An 18,638-nucleotide genomic window follows, 5' to 3' on the forward strand; every position below is an offset into this window, starting at 1 on the left:
CCTCTCTGTTTATCCTCACACACGCCCATCCCGCGAGGGAGGGCGAAGCTGTTCAATCCCATTGGAGATGGGGAAACTGAGGCACGCCACGGTAAAGTGACAGGCCCAAGGTCGCAGCAGGGAATAGAACCCAGGTTCCCGCAAAGCGGAGGCCTGAACCCCTCTCACCGGGCCAGCTGGGCTTTGGAGACCCCCTCTTGCCACCCCTGCTCAGTCCTCCCCCTCCTGGCCTTGGGGCTGGGGCTCCCGGAGTGTGGGGGGGGGGGGTCGAACAGGTGGGGGGTTCGCGACCCCTTGCTGGAGGGTCCCAGGCTGGAGAGACGCTGAGCTCCGCCAGCCAATCCCGCCCGTCTCTCCCCCGCACCGATCCGTGCTCCAGCCCCTGGGAAGCCCAGAGCCCGCGTGGGGCAGGACGGGGAGGGAGGAGCCCCAGTCCCAGCAGCTGGAGGTGGAGGGAGCAGCCGTCGGCGCCTCTCAGTCCGGCGCTGGGCTGATCAGGAGCCCGGGGAACGAGCCCCCCAGCCCGGCTACAGGGAGACCCCCTGCCCCGCTCCCCCGGCGGCGGGGACAGGAGACCGGCCCCAGCGAGCCGGGAGCGCAACGGGGGAGCCCAGGGCCGGCGAGCGCGGCAGCGGCCAACAGGTACCTGGAAGGGCTTCCCCGGGGGGAGCTGGGACCCCTGGCTGGCCCCCCTGTCCCGGGACTCCCCAATCTCCGGCCCCCTGCCATCCGAACCTCTCCTTCCCTGGGGGGAGCTGGGACCCCTAGCTGGCCCCGGTTCCCGGGCCCCATTTTCCGGGCCTCTTGCTCCCCGAGCCTCCGCTTCCCGGGACACCTGAACCTCCCTTTCCCTGGTGGAAGCTGGGCCCCCTTCCCGGGACCCCCAGACTCTCCTTCTCGGGACCCCTGCCCCCCGAATCTCTTCTCCACTGAGGGGAGCTGGGACCCCTGGCTGGACCCCTTCTTCTGAGGATCTCTGCTTCCTATATGCCCCTTCCTAGGTGCCCCCTTGGACTCCCCTTCCCCCACAGGGAGCTGGGACCCCATGATTAGATCCCCCTCCCCTGGATCTCACCTGCCTGCGGGATCCCCCAGAGGAAGGTGCCCTGAGCTCTGATCTCTTTGCCCCATCTCCATCCATCTCTGGTATGTGCAGTACCTCCTGGACCCCCCTTCCTGGGCCCCACTATACCCCCCCTTCCTGGTCCTCCACCCCACTGAACCCCTCCTCCCCTGGGGGGAGCTGGGACCCCCTGCCTAGATCCCCCTATGCAGGCCCCCTGAATCCCCTCATCCATGGGGGGAGCTGGGACCCCTGCCCCCCCAAAGGGGAGGTTCAGGGGCGCAAGAGGCCTGGGAAGGGGGGGGTCCAGCCAGGGGGAGCTGGGATCTCTGCACTCATCTCTGCCCTCCCCCCCCACCACACACACACACATTGTGGGCAGCTGCCATCTCTGCCCATGGTCTCTTACAGCTGGCCCTGTGCGTGCCCGTCCTGGAGCTGGGATCTCTGCCCACAGCCCTTCCGATGCCGTCATCCCTGGAGCATAGATCCTTGGCATCCCCCCTTCCCCGCTACTGAGCCCCCTCTCCTCCCATGCTGCCCCCCAATGCAGCCGCAGCCTTGGTTGACCTGTAGCTTAGAAAGGTTTGTTTGTTTTGCTGCTTTCCAGGCTCCCTGATCCCTATACAGAGAGAGGAGGAGAAGGAAAGACACCAGCCCTCTACTGCCCTGTCCTTGTGCCAGGCTGGGCTTGGAATCCGGATTCCCTCCCAATCCCCTGCCGCTCCTGGGCTGGAAATCCACATTCCCCTGGTCCTGCTCTAGGAATCTGGATTACACCTTTCCTCCCCCGCCCCAAGGCCATGCAAAAGGGCAAGTGTGAACTCCTCCCCGATCTGCCCCCAAGGCTCTCGGTGGAGCCCCAGGCATGGCGGGGAGGCCAAGGAGACGTCCGGGTAACAGTCCGGGGGCCCAGCTCCCAGCTTGAGGATTATGCCGCTCCGGGGCTGGGGCAGAGAAAGACCTTGGTTGTCCTGGATATCGTCTGTCTGCTCGTGGGTGAGTGCGGTGCGGGCAGAGCCCCATGCGGTGCAAATCCACCTTCCCCGGGACCCCTGGCTCCTGGTTCTCCTTCCCACAGGGAAGCTGGCACCCCTGCCTCCCCTTTCCCTGGGGCTCCTGCCCACTCTAATGTAATGCTGCGGCTCCCATACTGTGCCAGGGCACTGAAATGCAGCCACCTCTGGGGAGGAAACTTGGGCCGGGACTTGAGCTGGAGGGCGTCGACGGGGGGGAGTGATGCCAGCTGGTCTGGGGGAGGAAGCAGAATTACTAGCTGCCCCATGGAGGCAAAGATTATGTCTCCCTGTAGACAGAAATGCTGGTTCTTATTTTGCGGGGGGGCTCGGATCCAGCGCAGTTTAAAGTCCAATCGTCCCCATGCTATAAATCGCATGGAAGCTAGGTTAGCCGGCTGGAGCATGAGGATCAGTTGGGTTTGCTGGGAATGAAACCAGTGACTCCGGGGAGCCTGGATCTGTGCAAACCTGACGATTCAAAGCTCCAGGCCTTGTATGGTGTGTCCGGGGCATCAGTTAGGCCCCAAACCTTCTCCTTTGGAGGGATATTTAATGGCACGGTAGCAGCAGGGATCTCACTTCGATCTAGCGCCTCTCCCCATCAGGGCTGCGTCTGGACCCGAGGGATCAGGGCTTTCAGAGCCTGGTACTCAGTAAACTGCTGGTGTCACTAAGCGAAAAGCAAGGAAAACGTGTTAGGCTGGGAAGGAGAATAAGATGGAAAATATTCTAATGGCATCAGTGGGCCAGACCCACCAGGGGGGCTGGGCTCAGTTCAGAGCCATCAGCAGAAGGATGTAGCATTAGACGGTTGGAGCATGGCTTGAGGCCTGAGAAAAAGCCTCTTACCGGGGAAGAGAGAGATTAACATTGCAGGAGCATTAGAGGTGAATGAGGCAGAGAATCAGAGAATATTGGGGTTGGAAGGGACCTCAGGAGGGTCCAACCCCCTGCTCAAAGCAGGACCAATCCCCAACTAAATCATCCCAGCTGGGGCTTTGTCAAGCCGGGCCTTAAAGGTAGATCAGTTCTCTGTGCCTCACAATACAAAGGGGAAATTGTACGAAACCAAAAGGTGGCTCACTCAAAACAGAGCAAAGAAAATACTTTCCACATGCAGTTTGTGTCCTTGGTCTGTGGAACTCCTTGCTACAAGATGTCCTTGATTTCAGCAGGGTGGTGGTTGTTTTTTAAAGGGGAAGGGCAAATGAGACTATCTGGAGTGAGAGGGCTAAAACAGTAATAACCAAGAGGTTTGAAAGGACTAGAAAGGGCCTGTTGGTGTATACATTAACCTTTGAATCTTGGAGGTTAATATGTATTCTCCCTTAACGGCTGACAACAGGATTTTATTCTCTGGCACTGCCTGCTCTCAGAGACAGGGTAGTGAGATAAATAGATCCACCAGTCCATCGCCAGTCTGGGTTCTGATGTCTCTGTCTATATATAGGCAGAAATATCCTGGGATAATCTACAGGACTGATCTATTTTGGGTACTGGGGGCCAGATAAGTAAAACTGGGCAGATAATGGATTTTATGGTTGGTTTCTTTCACTGAAACAACAAAGCAAAATAATCGTTTTGGGTCGAATGAAATATTTGTTTGACAAAATCAAAATGTTTTGACTTGACTGCAGCTTTGAAACATCGGGGGGGGGGGGTTAAGTAAAACTAGAGGACATTTTGGAAGGAAACGAGTCGTTTCAAACCAAGAAATCAGAATGCTTTGATTGATTTCTGAGCACACAACCGGTTGAGCAGACCTGATGCACGGACCAACGCACAGTCAACCGGTGGAACTCCTTGCCAGAGGACGTTGTGAAGGCCAAGACTAGAACAGGGTTCAAAAAAGAACTAGATAAGTTCATGCAGGATAGGTCCATCGATGGCTATTAGCCAGGATAGGCAGGGATGGTGTCCCTATCTTCTGCTTGTCAGAGGGAATGGGTGAAAGGGGATGGCTGGGATGGTATGGGAAGGGGCAGTGCTATCCTCCCAGGGCGCCATGGTCACAATTCTCCCCCCCCCCCGCCCCCCACGCAGCCAGTTCAAGACCCTTTTAGCCCCCGAGTGCTGGGCCCAGAGGAGGGGAAGGGCTGGGGCACCCATTGGGCTCTAGCTTCTAGTCCCAGCCAGGCCAGGAAGGGATGGGATTTCCCTTTCCCCTGCATGGACAGCTCCCAGGACTGGGTCAAACCCACCTCCGGAAAGCTGCACGGCTGCTGGCTGGGAGCCCGCCTCTGAAGGCAGCACCTCTGCCAGCAGTGGGCAGAAGTGAGGGTGGCAATCCCGTGTCACCCTAGAATAGCCTTACCACCCCCCACCCCACCCCGAGGAGCTCCATTTGCGTCAGGGCCCCCTCGGTTACAGCACGGAGACATTTCAGATCGAAACATCTCAACTCAGAATATTTGCTGTTTTGAAAATCCTATGACCCTGAAATGGACCAAGATGGCCCGTGAATTTGGAAGAGCCCTACGTATTGGCTCGGGAGCTGATTTAAGCTAATTGGGGGGGGGCAGGGGGGTGGACAAGATCTGACATCAGTTTAGTTGACACCGATTGCAAACGGAACCCATTTCAGGGGGTCCCGCTGGACGGGAGAGGCTGTGCTGGTGTAGGTCTGTTTCCAAACCGATTTACAGACCCTACTTCAGTTCCACTTCAGTCAAATGGGAGCAGGGCAAAGCCAGATAGCGCTCGTTCTCGCAGGGAAGTCTCGTGCCCTGGTATCCAACCCCTCGCCATCTTTAATGTACGTTGCCTCACAGCCCCTCTCTGTGGGGTAGGACCCCCTGGGGAAACTGAGGCACAGAGAGGCAAGTGACTTGCCCAAGCTCTGTGGCAGAGCTGGGAACTGAGCGCAGGTCTCCCAGCTCCCAGGCTAGCACACTAACCACTGGGCCATCCTTCCTCTCTATGAGCCCCCTGACCTGACCACACTGATGGCTAGCCATTGGGCTCAGAGGGGCAGAGTCAGTGGAGTGAGCCAGGGGACTATCCTGGCACGTTAGCAGAGCTGGGGGTGCCATGGAGGGGGAGATCCGAGTCAGTTTGGCTTGGGGAGCGCTCTGCAGCATGGGGGTCGCTGATGGACTCGGGGAGCTCAGTTGCTGGGGGTGGCCTTCAGGTCTAAGGGGTTGGATCATGTTGGGGAGGGGGCAGGGTAGGTTGGATCATGGGACTGTGGCAGGGTGGCCTGGGTCAAATCCTGGGGGAGGGGGAGACTGGCAGAGTAGATCATGAGGGTCGGAGTTGGAGAAGGGGTCAGATCGTGGGGGGGCAGACTGGCAGGGTGGATCGTGGGGGGTTGGGACAAGGTGAGTGGGGCTGGATCCTAGGGGCAGGGATTGGATTGCAAAGGGAGGCTGTTTGGGGGGATTAGGTCATGGGGGGGGTGTTAAATGGGAAGGAAGGGAGGACTCACTGGTGGGGCAGGTCGTGGGGGTTGGGCTGTGGGGAAGTGGGGGGTCAGGTTGGGCGAAGGATGGACAAAGCTGATCTCCAGAAGGCTCTGGAATAAAGCACTGGGCGAGGGGGGGGGATTAAGAAGGGGTCATGGGTTGTGCCAGGTCATGACCCCCCCCGCTACCCCCACCGGGGCTCTGCCCACATCCCAACTATCCGCCTACGCCGGGGAGCGCCCATGCCATCATCCCAACTCCCGGGGACGCCCCCCATCTGCTGCGGGACCCCAGTGCTCCCCCTCTTCCGCTGGCACAGCCCACCCCAGGATCGGGGCCCTGGCTTGGGCAGCTTCCAGGGCCCATGGCACCAGCTCGCTGCCCACCAGGGGTCTGTGGGGGGGGGGAGGGCAGGTGTAGTGGCATGTGGGGGGGACTCCCCTCCTTCTCTCTCTGCTTCACCCTTTCTCCTCTTGCCCGCTTTTCTCTTCCTCCTTCTGCCCTGGTTCCATCCCGTCCCTGCTGCCCTCCCTCCCCGGCCGTGAGCTCTTGGCTGCCATTCAGGGCTGGCCGCGCCCTGCAGCTGTTGCCTGCTCCTCTCCCTAGGCCTCTCCGTGCCCCCTGGCCTCTCCGTGCCCCCTGGCCTCTCCCGCCACTGGTTCCACCTGCTTCCGCCCCTCGGTGCCCGAGCCTGTTGAACCAAGCCGGGAGTGGGGGAGACTTTCTGGCCCTAGACACCACTCCGGGGGGCTGGGGGGAGCGGGTGCTGCGGGGGCATCGGGGCTGCCACGCTCGTCCCGAGTGCAAAAGGTGTTAGTGGCAGGCCTTGCACGCTCGTGCCCTGCAGGCCATGGGATCCGTTCCTCAGAGCACTAGTCCCAAGGGCCCCCTCCCCCCACCCACGCAGGATCGACCCACTGAGGCAGTAGCCCCAAGAATCCCTCCCTCCCTGCCCCGCGGCACGGTAGGGAACCCCCTCCCGGGCCCTGTTCTCGCCCTCCCAGCCTGGGCCTGAACGGCAGGGAGCCCCTCGACCCGGGCAGCCAGCCAGGGCGAGTGGGGGACGCCCGAACATGGACAAGAGAGTGACTATTAATAGCCCAGCCCTCTCTGAATAGCTGGGAGGTTTGGCGTGTGTGAGATGACGGGGGCCCCACGGCTGGGCTGGGCTGGGTCAAGGGCAGGCTGGCTGCTGGGGGCACTGGGCTGGCATTAACAGAGCTGATGTAGACCAGGGCAAGGGGCTGAGCGGAATCATGCCCTCTGTGGGCACAGGCTCATGCCCCAGTAACACGCACGCCGGCTAAGAAGCTGCCTTCGGCTAGTGGCTCACGAGGAAATTGACGTCTTCGCACAAGCCGCCGCTCGGTGGATGTGATTGCACGCCTGCCCGCCCCGCTCGCACGGTGGTGTCCTGGCAACAAGAAGCTCCCCCATGCATGGCTAGCTGAACCCCCATGCACACACGTTTGCGCCCCCCCCCCCCCAGGGGGTTAGGGCTCTGGCTCTGAACGCACGGCTGTCACTCCAGCCCTGGGCTCTCGGTATAAATACGCAGCGGGCGCAGTCCGTGGCCAGGCAAGGCGCAGGGCAGCCAAGTCAGGATGGAAACCTGGAGCTGGCTCAAGCCAGTCCCTTAGGCCTTGGTATCCGCACAGTGTGGGAGGAGCTGGGTGGGGTCCAGCCTTGGCCCAGGCCAACCGTCCCCAAGAGTCTCAGATCTTTGAAATCAAAGCCTAGGGTGGCTCCTTCCTGCCCCGGGGCTGCAGAGCTGCTTCCGGCGTGGCTGTGTTCTTCTCCTGCAGGCACCAGGGTGACGTGCCCCTCTGGCATGCCCAGCCCTGGGGGGCTCCTGCCCCAAGCTGGCAGTGCCCCCTGCTGGACATTCCCAGCTCTGGAGTCCTCGCTTTCTCCCTGCCCGCCTCGAGGGTGGGAGTGCCCCCTGCTGGCCCCCCAGGAGAGCACACCCAGCCCTAGCCACTCACCCATCACGGCGCCCCCTCCTGGGTCCCAAGGTGCTCTGCAGGCATCACCCTGGATCTTGGCGGGCGGCCTAGCCCGTCGGAAAGAGCGATCCTGAAAAAACTCGGTTGCCAAGCGAGACAGGAAGGGAGGGAACCTGGGAACCGAACGTGGAAACATCGTTCTCAGCCCCAAAAAGGAGCCCAGAGCCCCCTGGGGAAGGTTATGCAGCCTCGTTGTCTCTTAAAGTGACAGCCCAGGCATGGCCTACTAGGACACCTGGGTCCCACCAGGGCTTGAATCCCACCGAACTGAAGCAGAAGGGGGAACCATTTGCACTTCCTACCCCTCCCTACGTCAAACCCTCCCTACGTCGACCTCACTGGGATCTTCTTCCGTCTCTTCACACTCCTGTGCCAGCCTGCTAGTGCCCAGGTTCATGCTCCCAACCTCTGAGTGCACCAGGATCCTCATGCCAGGGCACTAGTGCCAGGACATGCATGCCCTGCTCACCAGGATCCTCGTGCCAGGATGCTAGTGCCAGGATTTGCAAGCCCAGCTCACCGGGATCCACACTCGTGACAGTACTAGCACTGTGGTATCCACTCCCAGCCTCTGATCATGTTGGTGTCCAAGCACCCGAGTGCCAGGCTTCCTGCTCCCACCCTGGTGTGCAGCTGGGCCCACCCGGCAGGATTCACACTTAAATCGCCCAGCATGCTGGGATCCACACCCATTGCCTGGTTTCACATTTGTAGCCCCCACGTGCGACAGGATCCGTGCACGGGAGCACCAGAGTCTCTGCTCCCACCTCACCAGGATCTGTTCACCATTGCCCAGCCTGGTGCTTCCAGCCCCCAGCGCTGCAGGGGTCTCTCACAGGTGCAGGGTTCATGGTGGAGAGGGGGCAAGGTGGGGCCATGTGGGCATTTTTCTCTTCTAACGAGGGAGGGGGAATTTGGCTTCACTGCCCCTTTAAGAACCAGGCAGGGACGTGGCTTCTTGGAATCAGGAACTCACCCATCCTGGCTGGAAGTTTAAGGCCTGATCTTCTCCCCCGCCCCGCACCCCCCCTCCTTGGCTCCTGCCAGGAGCCCTAATGCAAAGCAGATTGCGCCCCATCCTGGCATCCAAGGGCTGCCGGCGTTGTTTCTGCTGGGATTGGAGGGGAGGTCTCCGCGCTCTGCTCCCAGATCAGATTTGGGGGGGCTGCCACCTGTTGGGGTCTGACCCATGTGCGGTGCCTTGGGGTGGTGGTGGCAGGGAGGGGATGGGGGGTGAGGAGCAGAGAGGAGTTGGAGGGTGGAAGCCAGGGAGGGGAGGGGGGAGCCCCGCCAAAACAGTGAGGCTGGTTCCTGGAGGTGGGGTATCAGGAGTGGGGGGGCTGTCACAGGCCAGTCATGGGGGGTGAGGGCATCAAGATGGAGGGGGTGAGACATGAACTGGACCTGAGGGGGAGCAGGATATTGTGGGGGGGGGAGTCCTGGGCTGGTCCTTGGGGGGTGGAGGCAGTGGGATGGGGTTTGGGTGGTATGATATGATGCCCAGGGGAAGGGCAGTGGGTTTTGAATCTCAGTTGGGGGGTGTGGAGGCCGTGGGGGGGGGGGGTCGTTGTTGCAGGGTGGTCCCTGGGAGGGAGCATTAGGATGGGGGCAGGGTGTCATGAGCTGGTGCCCGGGGGTGGGCGAGGCAGTGAGATTGTGGGGGGAGAAGGCAGGGCAGTCCCTGAGGGGGACAGTCAGATTGGGATGTCCTGAGCCAGTCCCTGAGGGAGAAGGGCTCATGGGATTGGGGGGGGGGCACAGAGGGGCCCCCAGGGCTGGGTTAGCCCCTGCTCAGCGCCCCACTCTCTCTTCCCGCTGCAGCCTCCGTCCCGTTCTTGGTCTGCGAGGTTGGCCTGGTCCCCCCCATGCGCCGCGGCTTCTCCTGCGACGACAGCAGCATCCGCTACCCGCTCAAGCGGGCGGAGACCGTCAGCGACACTGTGCTGATCTCGGTGGGGATCCTCATCACCTCCCTCTCGGTGAGTCGCTGTGAGAGGAGAGCGCCCCCTGCTGGGCCCCCTGCAGCACAGCGCCCCCTAGTGCCCCGCGGGGACCGGCACCGACTGCCAGGGGAGAGCGCCCCCCCTGCCACATTCCCTGCAGGGTGTCAGGGGCTGGAGGTGGCAGAGGGGAGGGCTCTGGGTAGCTCACCCCCATGTGCCCCTTACGAAATGCTAGCCATGCCCCTCGGCGCAGAGCACCTGTTTCCAACCCTTCCTCCAAAGCATCAGCCATTGGCCCAGGAGACAGGATCCCAGACTGGGCGTGATCCATTACCGCTGAACGCCACATCCAGCAGGCTGCTTGCCTTGCGGGACTCCCTGCTGCAGGGCATGGGGCAGAATAGGATGGGTGAGGCAAATTATTGGGGGACAAGGGCTGGCTTTAAAAACAGGGTTTGGTGGGATGAGATTATGGGGTAAACCAAGGGGCTGGGACAGGGGAAGCAGGGAATGAGTCCTGCTGCTCTGCAAAGTGCACAGGGAGTCCCCCCTGCTCCCCATAGTCGCTCCTGAGCTTCCCACGGCCCTGGGGGCTGGTCCGTGTCCCAGCACGTGGAGGGGGGAGCTGGCTGGGACGGCTGCCCATCTCAAGCTGCCGTCCTGCGGTGCCTCCCCGTCTTGCCGTGCAGATCTCCCTGGGCGAGAGCTATCGCATCCACTCCCTGCGCCTGGGCTCCCGCTCCTTCGTCCCCAACCCCTACGTGGCCGTCCTCTACAAGGAGATCGGCGCCTTCCTCTTCGGCTGCACCGTGGGCCAGTCCCTCACCAACATGGCCAAGATCACCGTCGGCCGCCTCCGCCCCCACTTCCTGGCCGTCTGCCGGCCCGACCTCCTCGTCCTTAACTGCTCCCGGGGCTACGTGGAGGAGTACACCTGCACTGCGGGGCCGTCGGAGGAGAAGGAAGCCAGGTGAGCTCCCGGGGGCACTGTCCCTTTCAGGCGGGGTGGGGGGCTGGCTCTGGGGGCTTGAGGTAAAGGAAGGGTCCCCTTCTAGTGGAGCCAGCTGAGGAGTGCAGGCCCAGGTTTGGGGGGGGGCCCTAGTGGTGACACCCAGCCGTACAGGCTCAGGAGAACCGCAGGGTCTGTCTGCGTCCAGCAGCCTGGCCTGAAAAAAATCCCCTATGGATTCCCCCACAGAGCCATCTCGGCTCTTCCCGCTGAGACCAGGGTGAAGTGATGGGGGGCCAGGGGGAGTTCTGATATTAGACTGCTCCTTGCCAGCGTCTTGCCCCCCTGCTGGCTGCCCTGGCCCTGTATCGGGGCGGGGTCACCGTGGAGGGTGTCGGGGGGATCAGGGTTACCTGAGCCAGGCCAGGTTTGAACCGGTGTCTGCTCAGGGGAGGCCCTCTTAGGCCCTGTCCTTTCGCACAGCGCAGGCCAGTTCTTCTTGGGCCAGAAGCGTTGCAGGGGAAACTCGGCGTAAACCAGCCACCTCTTGAGACCGAAACCTCTGGGGCTCCAGCCCTCCTGCTTCACGCCCTGAGCTCTGCTCAGCGAGCCCAGCTGGGACAGACCCCGGGGGGGGAGGCTTGTCCGCTCCTCAGGGACCCAGGAGTCCCAGTGACGCTCCAGCCGTGGGTTGATTCATCAGCCGGGACCCAGCACAATTGGCGTAGACAGATGGAGACTCGAAGGAGACTCTGGTCAGACCAGAGCTCTAGTGACCCCTATTTGCATGCCCTGTGCGTGTCTCTGATTTCCTCAGTTCCCAGGTGAAAGACTCATCGGGGTTTCCAAGCCAACTTATCCCCCACCGCACCCCTTCCAGACCTTTGTTTCCAAGCTAGGGTCTCCGCTCTCCCTCTGCCGCATGTCCGTGAGGCACCGGGCTGGCATCATCTCTCGGTCGATCCCTTGTTGATCTGGGGGGATTTCAGCCAGTTCCTTAAGGACTATTCAGTCCACCCAGACAGGAAAGTGACATGAAAGCAAACTTCATCCCTTCCCCTGCTGGGCAGCCATGCAGTGTATCGGGGAAACTGAGGCACGCACAGGCTTCAGAACAAATATTACCAAAAATTCCCACTTCAGCACGCCGCCAACTTCCGCCAAGGGGTCCAGGAGGTGCCCACGTTCTTCAGATTCTTTGGCAGGATGCGACCACTTGGTTAAAGGTCAGAGTGAAGGGTTCCCAGCTACTTCATGCTGGCCCTTTATACCACCAGCCCCTGGGCCTCTGGACCCTGGTCCGACCCAGTCTGTGCAGTCGCTCCCAGAGTCTGCAGTAATTGTCCCCCGCTGAGTTTAGTCCTTAAAGGGAGCTTGGTACTGCGCCCCCAGGGGGGCAGAACGTGGCCCATGGCTCGCACCGATGCAGATCACAACGCTGGAACAACTGGCATCAAGATATTGTGTGTGTCTGTAATACCCGGAAAGGTCCCATGGAGGCTGCCCTGTCCCAGGGTCTGGCGCCATGGGGGTGGCTCCCTGTGGAGACTTCCCCCACCGTGCTGGACAATCCCACACCCCGGGCAGCAGCTTTGGAGCCCCCCAGCCTTGCCCGCCTGGCCCTGGACAGGATCTAAGGCAGCTGTGGAGGTGACAGGCGGAGGGGTTGCTGGTGGGATCCCTCTGCACCCTACACCCCTGGCGATGGGCGGTGCCGCCAGCTATAACCTTGGCCTTTATTTGCCCCCTTCCAGAAAGTCCTTCTACTCCGGCCATGCCTCCTTCGCCATGTACAGCATGACATACCTGGTGGTAAGCGCCCCCGCCCGGCCCCACAGACCTTAACGCTGCACAGGCCCGATCTGATCATCCTAGAACCTTCCCTGGCAACCCTGGCCCATCCCTCTTGGGCCACGCCTGAATGCCCGGGGGGGTTCCCTGGCCCGAGAAGCCCTGGGGGAAAGTCACTGGGGAGCATGGTGGGATCTCCCCGCAGAGCCAGGCTGGGGAAAGTGACTGGGGAGCATGGTGGGATCTCCCCGCAGTTCCAGGCTGGGGAAGGTGACTCGGTACATGGTGGGATCACCCTAAAGGAGCGGCTGGGCCTGGCAGCCCCTCTTAGCCAGCAACCCCTGTCCAGGGTCCCACCCTGAGCCATCTGCGATTGAGACCTCAGCAAGGAGTGGAGCCAAGTGCCCCGAATAGCCCAGCAGAGGGTCCCTCCATGCCAGGCACTTCCTGCTAGGGTGGCAGTTGTCGGTGTGGGAGCTGGAGGGTTACACGCAGAGCCCACTGGGGGGCCAGGATGCCTGGGTTCTATTCCTGGCACTTGGAGGGGCATGGCTCCTTGTGGGTTAGAGCAAGGAGGGGCTGGGAGTCAGGACTCCTGGGTTCTATCCCCAGCTGTGGGAGGAGAGTGGGGTCTAGTGGTTAGACCAGAGGGACCTGGCTCTGAGAGTGGAGTGGGGTGAGCAGAGAGCTCCCTCCAGTGGCTGGTGGCAGAAGGGTGATTCTGTGCCCCACATACCTACAGAGACTCATCTGGAGCCAGAGCAGCCAATTGTGTGAGGTGATCCCAATGTCTGGCTGCCCCGGCTCCTGTCTCTTGGCTGGCCCAGGCTGACCTAGGCTGGAGGGTAGTGCGGGCCAATGCGTGAGCCGCGGCGCATCCTCTGAGAACTGGAGAGGAGTTAACTCACTGCTCCTCCCGCCCAGCCCAGGCCAGTACTGGCCCCTCTGCGGATGGGGAAACTGAGTCATGCAGAGGGGAAAGTCCTGATGCCCAGCCCCCTGCTCTAACCACGAGACCCCACTCCCCAGAGCTGGGGATGGAACCCAGGAGTCCTGACCCTGCTCTCAGCACCTGTCCCACTCACTGCCCTCATTTCCTCCACTCCCCGCACCCGACCAATCTCCCCCCTCATCAAAGTGGGTCAGTTCCCTGCTTCCGCCACCGCACCCGAATGGCCCCCCCGCCCCGGATGCCTGGGTCCATGTGGCTGGCGGTGGAGAAGGGCCCCTTGTTCCCTTGGGGAGTGGCACAAACAGGCCCTTTATGCGTCCCTGGCTGATGGGCCTGAATGGGGGGGGTTGGGAACGTGTCTCGGGCTGGGGCAGCAGAGACGCCAGCGACTAGGACTGCGAGTAGCCCCCCAGCTCAGATGCCCTTTATTCTTCTTGCTGTGCCGGGGGATGGGGTGTGGGAGCACAGTGGGGGTGGGGAAGCAGCATTTGGGGGGCAGCAGGGTTTGCAGGTGGGGCGTGAGGGGCGGGGCACGGGGCGTAGGGGGCAGGAATCAGAGCACGAGGGGGGAGCTGGTCGGGTTTTGGGGTGGGAGCAGCAGCGTTTGGGGGGAAGGGGGCAGAGTGGGGGGCCAGGAGCATTTCTCCCGCTTACTCCCCGCCCCCCCCCCCCCCAGTTCTACCTGCAGGCGCGGTTAACCTGGCGGGGCGCCCGCCTGCTGCGCCCCCTGGTGCAGTTTGTCCTGTTACTGCTGGCGCTGTACACCGGGCTCACCCGCATCTCTGACTACTGGCACCATCCCTCGGACGTGGCCGTGGGCTTCCTGCAGGGGGCGCTCATCGCCTACTGGGTGGTAAGTGGGAGCCGCTGTCCGTCCGTCCCTCCCCCCGCCCCCCACCAGCTGACTGTCTGTCTGTCTGTCCAGGACTGATCAGTGCTTGGACCCCTCTGGGTCACCAGCTCGACTCTGGCCCGGCTTCCAGAAGAGCGATGAGTTTGTCTGGTTTCTTAGAGCGCCGGGGGGTCCACGTCCCAGCCCACCCCGTGCTCCGTCCATGAGCCCGGCTGGGAGCCAGGACTCCTGGGTTCTTTCCCCAGCTCCGGGGTCGAGTGGGTTAAAGTAGGTGAGGGGAGCGGGGTTCTGGGAGCCAGGACTCCTGGGTTCTATTCTTAGCTCTGGGAGAGGGAGTGGAGTGGAGTCTAGGATTTAGACCAGGGTGGGCTGGGAGCCAGGACTCCTGGGTTCTATTCCCAGCTCTGGGAGGGGAGGGGAGTCTGGTGGTTAGAGTGTGGGGGCTGGGAGCTAGGACTCCTGCGTTTTATTCCCAGCTCTGGGATGGGAGGGGAGGGGAGGGGAGTCTAGTGGTTAGAGTTGAGGTGGGGGACTGGGAGCCCTGGGTTCCCTCCCCAGCTCTGGGAGGGGAGTGGGGTCTAGTGGTTAGAGCGGGGGGGGGGGCTGGGAGCCAGGACTCCTGGGTTCTCTCCCCAGCTCTGGGAGGGGAGTGGGGTCTAGTGGTTAGAGCGGGGGGGGGGCTGGGAGCCAGGACTCCTGGGTTCCCTCCCCAGCTCTGGGAGGGGAGTGAGGTCTAGTGGTTAGAGCGGGGGGGGCTGGGAGCCAGGACTCCTGGGTTCCCTCCCCAGCTCTGGGAGGGGAGTGAGGTCTAGTGGTTAGAGCGGGGGGGGCTGGGAGCCAGGACTCCTGGGTTCCCTCCCCAGCTCTGGGAGGGGAGCGGTGTCTAGCAGTTAGATCAGTGTGGGGGCCAGAACCCAGGACTTCTGGGGCTCCATTTCTGGCTCTCCGGCTGACTCGTGCGACCTTGGGCCAGTCCCTTCCCCTCTCTAAGGGGCCGCAGCGGTGGAGGGAACGTGTGGAGAACGCTCTGACCTCCTTGGGTGGCAGGTGCTGCAGCCAGAACCGGGATTCTCCCCCGTGTTCTCCCCACCCCCGGCCTTGGGGGAAGGGGGCTGCGAAGCCGGCCAGGAGCTATGGGGCCGAAACACTGTCGCTCCCAGGGCCGGAGCCGTGGGCTGCCAGGAAACGGCACAGGAAACACCTCCTGCTTCAGCATTAAAACAGGCAACAGGGAGGAAATCTTCCCTCATCACAGGGCTCCCGGCCAACCTCCCCTCCCCTTCCATGGGGGCCCAGCGGCCCAGCTCGCAACCTGGGGGGTCCTTAGCACAGCACAGCCCCAGCAGGAGGTGTGAACTCCCTTGTACTCATGTGGAAACTGAGGCACAGAGGGGGGGAAGCGGCCTGCCCGGGAGCATGGATTATGGAATCCAAGGGGCTGGGAGTCAGGACTCCTGGGTTCTATCCCCAGCTCTAGGAGTGGGAGGGGGTGGGTTAGAGCTGGGAGTCAGGACTCCTGGGTTCTATCCCCAGCTCTGGGAGGGGGATCTGGTGGGTCAGAGCAGGGGGGCTGGGAGTCAGGACCAATGTTCCCTCTAATTTTTCCCATCCGTGTGTGGAATGAATTTTACGTGCACCAATATAGAGGTGATGTGTGATGGGGGTGGGGACAAGGGGTTCGGAGTGGGGGAGGGCACTCAGGGCTGGGGCAGAGGGTTGGGGTGCAGGTGGGGGGGTGAGAGCTCTGGCTGGGGGTGCGGGCTCTGAGGAGGGGCCAGGGATGAGGGGTTTGGGGTTCAGCTTGCCCCGGGGCCACAGCGGGGAGAGAGGACTCCCCTCAGGCCCCTTTCCCCACAGCAGCCCGGGGCCGGGGGAGAGGCACCTCTCCCGGCCAAAGCAGGTCCAGGGCTGGGGGAGAGGCGCCTCTCCCCGCCGCAGCCCTGAGCACCTGCGCGGCCCTTAATAGGTTGCTGCATGGCCGTGCAGCTTAGAGGAAACTTAGGTCAGGACTCCTGGGTTCTATCCCCAGCTCTGGGAGTGGGAGAGGGTGGGTTAGAGCAAGGGGGTCCTATTCTTGCCTTACAGACTGATCCACTCTATAACCTGGGCCTGTGGCTAAACTAGAGCCTGCCTCGGTTTCCCCCCAGCTGTGGAATAAACCCCCACCCCGAGAGCAGGGTGGGGAGGAGGGTCATGTCAGTGCAATTAGCTCTCCCCTGCCTCACTCCCCTCCTTTTCAGTCTCCCCCTCCTCACACCCTGTTTTTCTCTCTCTCTTCCTCCTCCCAGGCCTTCCACATCTCAGGCATGTTCCACGACAAGTCCCCAGCCTCCCGCCTGCCCCAGCTTTGCCCCGATAGCCCGGACTCCAGCGGCCACACCAACTGCTAGGCGTCGTGCCGGAGTGGGGGGCTGGAGGATCACTCTGCTAGGACCAGCACCCAGCACCCAGCTGGCCTCCGCACGGCCGGGGGGAGAGCCAGCCCCTCTTTCTGCTCCTCCACAGAGCACGTGGTCCTACGTGCTTCCTCTCCGGCAGGGCTGGGCTTTCCTCTGTTGCCGCCATCTGTTTTCCAAGCACTTTAATTTCCTCTTGAATGCCTGCCCTGGGTCAGGCCGTCACCACCTCCCGAAAGGCTTCCTATTGGGTGGGGTTCTCCTCTGTCCGCCGCAGGAAATCCTGCCTTCCTTTGGCCAAGGCATGGCAGGAAGTCTCACCTTTTTCTAACAAGGATATCGCAGACGCATCGCAGGAAGTCCCGCCTCCCTCTGGCAAGGGCATGGCAGGAAGTCCCGCCCGCCTCTAGTATGGACATCACAGGAAGTCCCACCTTCCTGTGGCAAGGGCATGGCAGGAAGTCCCGCCTGCCTTTGGCACGGACGTCGCAGGAACGCTGCAGGAAGGCCCGCCTTCCTTTGACATGGGCATTACAGGAAGTCCCACCTCTCCCCTCACCACCCCCACACACATTGGGATTTCCCAGATCACTGAAGGATTATGACGACGATTTGCATGTTACGCTTTGGCCACCTTCCCAGACTCTGCTACCTGCCCCTCCAATGAAAGGGCCCCTCCCCTCTCCGCTGCCGGGGAGGTGGGCTGTGATTGGTGGACAGGGGGATGAGGAGGGCGGGGAGAGCGGCAGGTGGTCAAACATGAAGGATGAACCACAGGCTGCTGGGCCATGGGAGTGGGGTCCACAGGGACCGCTCAAAGGGGGCTCATCCATGCCACAAGTGGCTCCCATTCTCAGATGCTTCCGGGCTCCCCCCGGGGGCTGGACTGTGCCTCTCGCCCCCCCATGCCCAGCTGGCCCTGATAATGTGAATGGTATTTTTGTAATAAATGGTACAGACAATCGACTGGGTTGGGGCTGGCCCTGGTGTGGGGAGCATGGGTCAGTCCTGGGGCTTCAGGCAAGGGGCTTTCCTCCTCTCCGCGAGACCTGCCTTGGTGGCTGCCCTCCAGGACTCAGGCGGGCGATCAGGGGTGGGTTTGAATGGAGGGGGCTGTCAGGGCGGGGATTGTTCGGGGATGGAGGGGCTGTGAGCCCAGAGCTGAATGGTGGTGGCAGAGGGGCTAATTCCTAGCTCACGCAGGAGCTGCAGCAGGGTGGGATTCAGAGGCACTGGAGAAGCTGGGGGGATCCCAGGGCTGGGGTAGCAGGGGGCTGCGGGTCAGGACTGAGGGGCACTTGCAGAGGTGTTGTACAGAAGAGGCGTGGGGCTGAGGGGCTGGGTTTCAGTCATGCCCTCTGCATGACGGTCCCAACCCCAGGGAAAGACACTGCCTCGTTCTCCCGCTAGGGACGGGGCTCCCTCGCGCCGCCTGGCCCCGTCCCGGCCGAGTGGCTCTGGACGCTGTGGTCGGCCTGCAGCTGGGAGACATTCCACGCAAGTCCTTGACCCTGGGAGCGGGGCTGCGATGGGGGAGCTGGCCCTGCCCCAGCCGTGCAGGGGAGGCAGCTGGGCTGATGGGGTTGGGGGCCAGCAGGAGGGCATGGCCTGGCCTGGCGTGGATGAGCTGAGCTCGCCCGCTGGGTGCAGGAGAGGGGAGGATCAGGCCCAGGGCATGCCCGCAGGCAGCTCCTGCTGCTCTCTGGCTTTGGATGTGGCACCAAGGAGGCCTGTGTGACGAGGGCTTGTGAGCTAAGGAGACTCAGGCATGGTTTGTTCTTGGATGGGAGACCCAAAAAGGCCAACCGTGCCCCTGCTCAGGGGGATGGGGGGATCTTAGTGCCAGCCCCCATGCCCTAGGGGGTGCTGTGCAGCAGGGAGCAAGAATGGTGGCTCTGTCGGGAACACTGGACAGTGGTGCTTTGTGGCTGTTAACCAGCTGCCAGGCCTCACCCCAGAGCTGGCTGCATCTCGGAGCTGGCCCAAGCAATCCCTGCATAGTTCATCAAGTGTTTGGGCCTTTTTAGGAATTCAGGGTTGGTATCAGCAGGCCCAATCAACAAATCCTCCGGGGGAATCCAGGCTCTTGAACCAGAGCCCCTGTCTGTCTCCTGCCTCCGACTATTTCACAACAGCCTCTGGTGGGGGGGGAGGCTGTGAGTTCCTTTCAAAGCTGCCATGAATGACTCCTTTATACCCCAGTGGGAGACAGGGGCCGTGTGACTCCCAGCGCTAGGCTCAGGGGAACAATAGCCGGAGCCG

At 62.1% G+C, this 18,638-nt stretch overlaps 1 protein-coding gene across 1 annotated transcript; it reads left to right on the top strand.

Moving 5' to 3' along the window:
* The first annotated feature begins 398 nt into the window (after window positions 1-398).
* Window positions 399-17,340, top strand: LOC125627713 (phospholipid phosphatase 3-like). The gene is made up of 7 exons (XM_048832130.2): window positions 399-642; window positions 1,674-2,062; window positions 9,314-9,471; window positions 10,125-10,405; window positions 12,139-12,196; window positions 13,804-13,980; window positions 16,269-17,340. The coding sequence occupies exons 2-7, from the start codon at window positions 1,867-1,869 to the stop codon at window positions 16,368-16,370; spliced, it is 972 nt and encodes a 323-aa protein (XP_048688087.2). The 5' UTR covers window positions 399-642; window positions 1,674-1,866; the 3' UTR covers window positions 16,371-17,340.
* Window positions 17,341-18,638: the final 1,298 nt, after the last annotated feature.

Source organism: Caretta caretta, chromosome 20 (genome assembly GCF_965140235.1).
Source record: "Caretta caretta isolate rCarCar2 chromosome 20, rCarCar1.hap1, whole genome shotgun sequence".
Lineage (NCBI taxonomy): Eukaryota > Metazoa > Chordata > Testudines > Cheloniidae > Caretta > Caretta caretta.

Coding starts and splice junctions, on each gene's coding strand:
- LOC125627713 (XM_048832130.2), top strand. CDS start 1,867: ATGCAAAAGGGCAAGTGTGAACTCCTCCCCGATCTGCCCCCAAGGCTC. Junction 9,472..10,124: donor TCCTCATCACCTCCCTCTCG/GTGAGTCGCTGT, acceptor CTTGCCGTGCAG/ATCTCCCTGGGCGAGAGCTA. Junction 10,406..12,138: donor TCGGAGGAGAAGGAAGCCAG/GTGAGCTCCCGG, acceptor GCCCCCTTCCAG/AAAGTCCTTCTACTCCGGCC.